The sequence below is a fragment of the Urocitellus parryii genome, chromosome 6, assembly GCF_045843805.1.
Source record: "Urocitellus parryii isolate mUroPar1 chromosome 6, mUroPar1.hap1, whole genome shotgun sequence".
Classification (NCBI taxonomy): domain Eukaryota; kingdom Metazoa; phylum Chordata; class Mammalia; order Rodentia; family Sciuridae; genus Urocitellus; species Urocitellus parryii.
In genome coordinates, this window is record NC_135536.1 from 80,481,791 (window position 1) to 80,491,748 (window position 9,958).

The 9,958-nt window shown below is 35.3% G+C and overlaps 1 protein-coding gene across 1 annotated transcript; it reads right to left on the reverse strand.

Annotated features, from left to right (window-relative positions):
- Nucleotides 1–1,853: 1,853 nt before the first annotated feature.
- On the reverse strand, nt 1,854–2,789 carry LOC113177044 (olfactory receptor 4F21-like). Its single transcript, XM_026381579.2, has one exon. It carries the CDS (start codon nt 2,787–2,789, stop codon nt 1,854–1,856), a length of 936 nt encoding a protein of 311 aa, XP_026237364.2.
- Between the last annotated feature and the right edge of the window lie 7,169 nt (nt 2,790–9,958).

Sequence of the window (9,958 nt, forward strand, 5' to 3'; positions counted from 1 at the left end):
GAATGGATAAAGAAAATGTGGTATATATACACATAGAATATCACTCAGCATTAAACAAGAATAAAATTATGGCATTTGCAGGTAATTGGATGAAGGTAGAGAATATCATGCTAAGCAAAATAAGCCAATCCCAAAGAAACAAAAGCTGAATGTTTTGTCTGATATGTGCATGCTAATTCACAATGGGAAGAGGAGTTGCTATGGAAGAATAGATGTACTTTGGATCAGGTAGAAGAGAGTGAAGGGAAGGGAGTGGTATGGGGGTACAAAGTATAGTAAAATGAATCAGACATTACTACCATATGTACATATATTATAACATGATAAGTATGATTCTACATCATGTACAACCAGAAGAATGAGAAGTTATATTCCATTCATGTATGACATGTCAAAAAGATTCCTACTGCCATGTATAATTAATCAGAACAAATTTTTAAATACATTTAAAAAAAACAAATATAAAATAGTCCCATTAAATCTCAGATATACCTGAGGTAAGTCGTTGTTAACCATGCCCCACATCCAAACTCAGACAACCAGAACTGTGATCTTTTTTCCTATTATTTTTGCCTTTATTTTTTAGTTTTGAAATTCACTCTGATGGTATCCACGTAAGGTTATCAGCATGATATTTTGATATCCATATGGGAAGCAAAATGTTTTCTGTGTTCAAACTACTTATCATTATCCATCATTGCACATAAAAACTTTGTGGGTGTTTATGTGTGTGTTTGCATGTTGAGAGCATTTAAATATCCCCAGCAAATTTTCAGCATACAATACCAAATTTAAACTATGTTCTTCGTGGCTTTTGTTGATTTATTAATTCTAGCATTACCTTTAAAAATTTGACCTAATTGTACCTATTTCCTTTTTAACTCTATTTTGGCAATCTCATTTCTCCTCTGTTCCAATATGTTGAACTTTTTTCTGGGGGAGGGTGCTGGGGACTGAACAAAGGGCCTTGTGCATGCATGGTGAAAACTCTACAAACTGAGCTATATCCCTAGCGTTATGTTGAACCTTTTTGGCAAGTTTCTGCATATAAAGAAGATCATACATTAGTTTTCTTTCTAATTCTGGTTTATTTCCTATAGCATAATGACCTCCAGTGTTATCAATGTTGTCACAATTATGTCCTTTTTACATGCTGAATTTTTAATTTCCTTTATTTGCATATTTATATATTATACATTCATTTAACTTTTGATAATAATTCATGGGTATAGTTTGAAATAGGGTCTCCCTAAATTGTCCAGGCTGGCTTGGTCCTTGAGATCCTCATATCTCAATAACCCAAGTACCTGGGATTACAATGTGTACCACTATGCCCAGCAATCATGCTACAATTTTAAAACAGAAATGATAAACTATTCAAAAAAAACTTGGTAATTACTATATGATCTAGGTCAAATATATACACTGTATGGCTCAGAAAATGCAACTGAGAACCATAATAAAAAAATCAAAACACTTCACAATTGTTAGGATGGCTACATTATTTTTTTAAAAAAAGGAGAGAAAAAGAGAGAGAGATACAACAATTTAAGTTTGCAGTTACTTAGAAAATATGGGACATAGAGGAGATGACATTTTAAATTTCTTATGGTAAAGTGATCACAAGGTAAATCATACAACCTTGTTTATACACATTGCTTCTGCCTCCTAAATAAACCCATATTACATTGGACACATTTCTGATGTTAGCAGAAAGCAGGGAGTAAATTCTGTAGAGGAGGAGTAGGCATAATCCTACTATAGATAGGAGCAGGTCAGCAAGGTAGATGCCACTATAATTTGAGCACATTAAGAACCAGATGCCTAAGGAGAGGGGTCCAACAATGGACTAGTCAGGAGAATCTGTCAGAATGATAATGTTTAATAAGTCTTTCTGTTGCTAATTTTATATCTTTGTTTCTTAATGTATATATGATAGGATTCAAGGCAGGGGTGATAGCAAAGTCAACTATAAACATGTATTTATCAACTGATGATGTGGGGAAAGGCCACATATAGATAAATATACAAGGAGTGAAATAGAGAACCACCACAGTGATGTGAGCTGACAATGTGTCAAGAGCCTTGGACAAGTCCCCAGAGGAACTTTTCCAGACAGTCACCAAAATGAAGACATAGGAAAGGAGGAGCAGCAAGAAGGTGATCAGGTTCATGAATCCACTGTTGGCAGTTCCAAGAAACTCAAACATGGCTGAATCTGAGCATGCAAGTTGTATGACCCTGGGAAAGTCACAGTAAAAGCTGTCTATGGTATTAGGACCACAGAAAGGCAAGTTTACAATCAGAGAAAACTGGGACATAGAATGGATCGTTCCAGTTACCCAGCTAATGACTACAAATAAAATGCATTTCTTCGGGCTCATAATGCTCAAGTAGTGGAGGGGCTTACAGATGGCTGCATACCTGTCAAATGCCATGGCTATGAGCAGCACCATTTCTGTTCCTCCCATGATGTGGAGGAAGCATATCTGTGTCATACAGCTTTGGAAAGAAATTACTTTCTTCTCCTTTAACAGGTCTGTGACCATCCTGGGAACTGTAGTAGAAGAAAGTCCCACATCAATGAGGGACAGGTTGGCCAGCAGGAAGTACATAGGAGAATGTAAGTGAGAATCAGTGATTACCAAAAAGATGATGAAAAGATTGCCCAGGATAATACCTAAGTACAGCAATGAGAATGTCAGCTTGAGAAAAACTTTAATTTCCCAAGATCCCAAGAATCCCAGAAATACAAATTCAGAAACCACAGAATCATTCAGTACTTCCATTGACTTGGGCAGGAAAGTTGTTTCCAAACATCTGTGGATAAAAAGTGAGGCAGAGTCAGATCCCAGGGTATAAAGTGTGCTCCTCATAAGTCTGGCTAGTCTATTCTATGGGATACAGAAATGAGAGTTAGAAATGATTGAACCTGATAGAAAACAAATGAAATAGAAAATTTATAGGAATATGCCATATAACAAGTAAAAGGCATCATGTATATCAGATGAACACAGATGGGTTACTCTTCTTTTTGTTTCATGAGCAAGCTTTTTGTTTTGTTTTGTTTGCCTCTTAAGGATTTGTATGATTTTTCTGCCACTACTCTGTAAATGTTCTCTCATAATCTCAAGTGACAATCATTTCAGCTATTCCTAAGTTAATGCTTTTGTGCTAATTCAAAAAAATATTTTTAGCTGAATTTCTTACTTTACTTTCAGAGTTTTCAGGCCAAACTCTTTAGTACATTTCACCATATTTCATTTTTTGTGTTTTATTTTTTTTATTTGAACAATTTACCATGGAGCCCAGGGGCACAAATTGAGATTCATAATATTTAACTGATGCTCATCATAAAGTATACAAGTGAAGCAAGGGGACAAAAAGACAGTCAATATAGATAATAAATAATTGCGTCCAATCAGGAAGGTGGGTATTGGTTGGAAAGGGAAGAAAGTCAAATACTACCCTTTTTCCCTCCTCATTTCAAAGCCCTTTCCCTTCCTGCTCCAACATTTTGCTAAGGCCACCTGCCTCAGGAATTATTCCTCCTTGCAGGGAGTTGTAGGAGTTGTTAATTAATGCCTCCTGAGCTGAGGCTACCTTCCTTGATCACTCCACCATTTGGCCCATCATTTGGATAAGTAAGTAGGATGAGGAGAGAAAAGGGGAAAGATAAAGGGAGAAGAGGGCAGGAGAACAAAGGAAATCTAAAAGGTATAAAAGCGTCAGGTCAGTCCCACTTCTTTGGACACCCTTCTCTGGGCCCCCTTCTTTCTCCCAGAAGTCTGTTTCTATACTTTCAATAAAACTTGCTTTCTACACTTGTCTCAGCATTTCTCAGGTGTTAAATCTTCACATCTCGGAAAACTTAACTCAGCCCTGATTGGTTCTCATCACTGGCAGCAACACAAGGACTTACATACTCAACACAAAATTGCCTACAATGACAGAATACCTTTACAGTGTAAAATATGATGATTAAACCTTGATAAATTTAATAGATAACATTTATGAAATGGTTTTTCATGCAAAGAACTAAACTTGGCACATTATTGGATTTAAACTACACAAAATTCCATTTAATAAAAAATTATTTAATAAATAAAGAAACTGAATTTCAGAGGGATGAAGTATTATAACCAACACTTGAATCCAGACCTCACCCAATGGTAATCACACACCTAACCATGGTACTCTGCTCTTCAAGGCCAGTGTCCTCAAGTATGTAGTACACATCTGTCGCGACCCCTTGCCCGCAAGGAAGACGCAACTCAGGAATCTTCTTTCAGCAGTTTATTCAGGTCCTTGATACTTTTCTTCTTAACCCCTGGATGCCCCTCCCAGCCTTAATAAAGCACCTCAAGCCCCAATGCGAAGCTGCCACGTGGACTTTTCTCACAGGGTGCCAAGTCACAGCATGCCAACTCATTCTGATAAGGAGTTGTTTGTCACAGACTACAGGGGAAACCAGCGCCATCTTGTAATGGCGACCACAGCTCACAGAAACGGCTCACCACACACATCTATTCCAAACATCCATCAATTAAACTGAATTTGACTTTTAGTATCTGTAAATTATTAATGTAATAACTTATAAAAATCCTTTAATTCCATGTCCCCTTTTAATTCTTCCTTTTCTCTCTAATTTTTCAGGGATAAGTTTGTCTTTACTTTTCCTTCATTCAACTGAAACATTCTAGATCTATAGATTTATTTTGCAGAGAAAGAAATTTTAATGCTTAGTATCCTAAGAAATATGATATTTTAATATTAATTTGCTTGATATCACTGAAGGATTTGTTACTTTTTGTCATGACCTTATTGCTATAAATTTTCCTACCCTTGGCTTTGTGACTTCTATAACCTTGTTCCCCTTCCACTTCTTGCTAACAGAAAGTCTAGTTTTTCAGGTAGAGGGATGAATTTTATCTATCTAAAATCTGTCAATTTTAGACAAAATAACTCTACTCCAGATCAAGATCACAATGCATTATTTTTCTAAATCTATTATTCTAATTCCACTTCCTCCACGATGAATTTGTCTAAGATGGGGCCTATGATCCAGGACTGTAGGATGAGATGTAATCCAACATTTCCTCTAGAGGACTTTTCTTAAACAAAAGGATAAATCTTTATATAGAGAGGGATTTATTTATTTATTTATTTATTTATTTATTTATTTATTTATTTTAAGTTGTAGATGGACACAATCCCTTTATTTTATTAATTTATTTTTATGTGGTGCTGAGGATTGAACCCAGTGCCTCATACTTGCTAGGCAAGCACTCCACCATTGAGCAACACCCCTAGCCCGAGAGAGGGATATTTTTTTCTGTATTTATTGTTAATGCTAAGCTTAAAGGTGAAACATCTCAGAAATTATAAAATATAAAATAAAATAACAGTGAAGAGATAGAAAGACCCTCCCTAGGACCTAAAGGGCATATTGCACAAATTATACAAAGCCGACAGTGGTCACTACAGATTCTGTAATGTGTAAAAATAATAATAATATTTTGTTCCACTAAAATCTAGTTTTCTGTTAATTACACATGAATGCAATCCTAATATTTCTACAAAAGTTCTCTCCTAATTGTTCTTTATACTTCCCACTTCTCTGTAACTTTTCTATATGAGACACTGATTATTTATCACCTGCTAATATTCAATAATTGACATGACTCAGAGTTTTGAACCAACTGTCTCTTTTAAGATCCAATACTGACTTACTCTTTTAAGTTAGTACTTACATATTTACTTCTAAGTCAACTTTATTCTTGAACCCCAGAATCATAAGTCCAATACTGTTTGTGGTATAACAAATGGGAGATCCACCTCCACCTTCAAGTTAAAACTAAACTAACCTAAAACTGAACTCGTCATCTTATCTACCATCTTATCTATCATATCCAGCTCCAAACTTCACATTAACTAATAAAATTTAACTTACTCCAATGTCTTAATAAATGTCATTAGCATTCTTCCAGAAATCCAACACAGGCATTTGTGTGGAACTCTTCTCCTTCCTTCACTTTTAATATCTGGTCGCACACTTTTTATTCACAAATAGTTCTTAAATAAACTCCAGTCTCTCAATTTCCATTGTCATTTTGTTCTACTTTAATTTTTATATTTTGTCATCCTGAAAACCAAAAGGTAATTTATTGCATAATATCTTTGCTTTCCTTTTTCCCCAAGTCCACACTATTGTGTACTATTATTCCAGAGGAATCCAGGTAAAGATCAAATACACCTCTGTGACTTTGTAATTTATATCCTTTGATGGCTCTATCTAGGGGAAATTCCACACATTACAACACAAAATTCATGTGTGAGAAAGCATCATTTGATTCAGAGGGTATTTCCTTAATGATGTTAGGAAATGAACATACAATGCAGTCATGGAGTGAACTTCAAAACTGATTTCTATTTAACTTAGGAAAATAAGATATTGTAAAACCTATCTATGCTAAACTTCAGGCTAGCATCATTCTGAACGGAGAAAAATTGAAGGCATTCCCTCTAAAATCTGGAACAAGACAGGGATGCCCTCTCTCACCACTTCTGTTCAAAATAGTTCTCAAAACACTGGCCAGAGCAATTAGACAGACAAAAGAAATTAAAGGCATAAAAATAGAAAAAGAAGAACTTAAATTATCACTATTTGCGGATGACATGATCCTATACCTAGAAGACCCAAAAGGGTCTACAAAGAAACTACTAGAGCTAATAAATGAATTCAGCAAAGTGGTAGGATATAAAATCAACACGCATAAATCAAAGGGATTCCTGTATATCATCGACAAATGTTCTGAAATGGAAATGAGGACAACCACCCCATTCACAATATCCTCAAAAAAATAAAATAAAATACTTGGGAATCAACCTAACAAAAGGGGTGAAAGATTTATACAATGAAAACTACAGAACCCTAAAGAGAGAAATAGAAGAAGATCTTAGAAGATGGAAAAATATACCCTATTCATGGATAGGCAGAAATAACATCATCAAAATGGCAATATTACCAAAGCTCTCTATAGGTTTAATGCAATGCCAATCAAAATCCTAACAGCATTTCTTGTAGAAATAGATAAAGCAATCATGAAACTCATATGGAAAAATAAAAGACCCAGAATACCAAAAGCAATTCTAAGCAGGAAGTGTGAATCAGGCGGTATAGCGATACCAGACTTCAAGCTATACTACAGAGCAATAGTAATAAAAACAGCATGGTACTGGTACCAAAACAGGCGGGTGGACCAATGGTACAGAATAGAGGACACAGAGACCAATCCACAAAATTACAACTATCTTATATTTGATAAAGGGGCTAAAAGCATGCAATGGAGGAAGGATAGCATCTTCAACAAATAGTGCTGGGAAAACTGGAAATCCATATGCAACAAAATGAAATTGAATCCCTTTCTCTCGCCATGCACAAAAGTTAACTCAAAATGCATCAAAGAGCTTGATATCAAATCAGAAACTCTGCATCTGATAGAAGAAAAAGTTGGCTCCGATCTACATATTGTGGGGTCGGGCTCCAAATTCCTTAATAGAACACCAATAGCACAAGAGTTAATAACGAGAATCAACAAATGGGACTTACTCAAACTAAAAAGTTTTTTCTCAGCAAGAGAAACAATAAGAGAGGTAAACAGGGAGCCTACATCATGGGAACAAATTTTTACTCCTCACACTTCAGATAGAGCCCTAATATCCAGAGTATACAAAGAACTCAAAAAATTAAACAATAAGAAAACAAATAACCCAATCAACAAATGGGCCAAAGACCTGAACAGACACTTCTCAGAGGAGGACATACAATCAATCAACAAGTACATGAAAAAATGCTCACCATCTCTAGCAGTTAGAGAAATGCAAATCAAAACCACCCTAAGATACCATCTCACTCCAGTAAGATTGGCAGCCATCATGAAGTCAAACAACAACATGTGCTGGTGAGTATGTGGGAAAAAGGGTACATTTGTACATTGCTGGTGGGACTGCAAATTGGTGCAGCCAATTTGGAAAGCAGTATGGAGATTCCTTGGAAATCTGGGAATGGAACTACCATTTGACCCAGCTATTCCCCTTCTCGGACTATTCCCTAAAGACATTAAAAGAGAGTACTATAGGGATACTGCTACATTGATGTTCATAGCAGCACAATTCATAATAGCTAGACTGTGGAACCAACCTAGATGCCCTTCAATAGATGAATGGATTTTTAAAAATGTGGCATTTATACACCATGTAGTATTACTCTGCACTAAAAAATGACAAAATCATGGAATTTGCAGGGAAATGGACGGCATTAGAGCAGATTATGCTAAGTGAAGCTACCAATCCCTAAAAAACAAATGCCAAATGTCTTCTTTGATATAAGGAGAACAACTAAGAACAGAGCAGGGAGGAAGAGCATGAGAAGAAGATTAACATTAAACAGGGACGAGAGGTGGGAGGGAATGGGAGAGAGAAGGGAAATTGCATGAAAATGGAAGGAGACCCTCATTGTTATACAAAATTACATATAAGAGGAAGTGAGGGGAAAGGGAAAAAAAACAAGGGGGAAAAATGAATTATAGTAGATGGGGTAGAGAGAGAAGATGGGAGGGGAGGGAAGGAGAGGGGGATAGTAGAGGATAGGAAAGGCAACAGAACACAACAGACACTAGTATGGCAGTATGTAAAAATGTGGATGTGTAACCGATGTGATTCTGCAATCTGTATATGGGGTAAAAATGGGAGTTCATAACCCACTTGAATCAAATGTATGAAATATGATATGTCAAGAACTATGTAATGTTTTGAACAACTAATAATAAAATTTTTTAAAAAAGAAAATAAGAACTGTTAAAAATAGTCCATTCAGGATGTTTCTAATGGACTTGAAGCTGCAAGCTAATGATTACAGGTAAATCATTAAACTTAAGTCAAGGAAAGAATCCTGCTGCATTATGGTTCAATAATATATGACAAGTTAGAGAGAAAAATGAATTCAAGTAATACCATTGAAAAGAAGGTAGTGAAATTGTAATTGTTGCTTGTCAAATCACATAATTCCCTGTCTCAAAATGTTACATAGAAAATATTAAATTTAATAAGATTATTTAAATATAAAAATGCAGTAACAGCCTATTAAAATATGATAAAATGTGTTGTTTATAAAGGAAATATGAAATATATGCATTGTATTGAGATTTGCATATGTATTTTTTCTGATACATTTGAAACCCTGAATAAGATGGGAATTCAAACTATCTAATAGAAAAAGGAAGACTCAAAATTATATAACTACCAGTCCTTACTGAACTATTCCAAGAATTAACTGCAGTGCAGATCAACAGTTCAGTGGATATCTAATGGAACAATGCAAAATAAACCAAAGACCACTTCAAAATCAGGGAAATTATGAAAAGTAAACATAAAGGGAGTTAGAGGAGGAACTGAATGCTTTCTGTAAAGCAAATTAGAATATATCACAAACTACAATAATTAAGGCATAATTATTTGACTAAATTTAACAGAATATGTTTAAGAAAGTATAGAAATAGATGCATATAAGAAAATTTAGTACATGACAAAGAAGACATCATGATTATGTAGGGAAATATGAAATTTTTATAAAATGTGTTTGAATTAATTTTTTAAAACTTGAGGTTAAGAGGCCTAAGTTAACTCCAAATTCAGAAGATGGTTTCCACTTTTAAAGTGTTTCTTGAACAGAACACACCTGTGGCTGCGGAGGACCGGGAGGCAGAGTTGCTCAGCACAGCTGAGGGGAAGGTGAAGTGTGGGTTCACTGCAGAGGGTGACATGGTGATAGCCATCACTCTTAGCTGTGACTCAACTGTCCTCTGTCATGGAATAAACTTTAAGGAAATAAACAGACAAACAGAAAAATGTATTAAAAGTTGCTTTGCTTCATTATGAGTACTCTTCTAATACTGAG

Excerpts from the sequence above, each read along its gene's own strand:
- LOC113177044 (XM_026381579.2), bottom strand. The coding sequence starts at position 2,789 with ATGGAAGTACTGAATGATTCTGTGGTTTCTGAATTTGTATTTCTGGGA.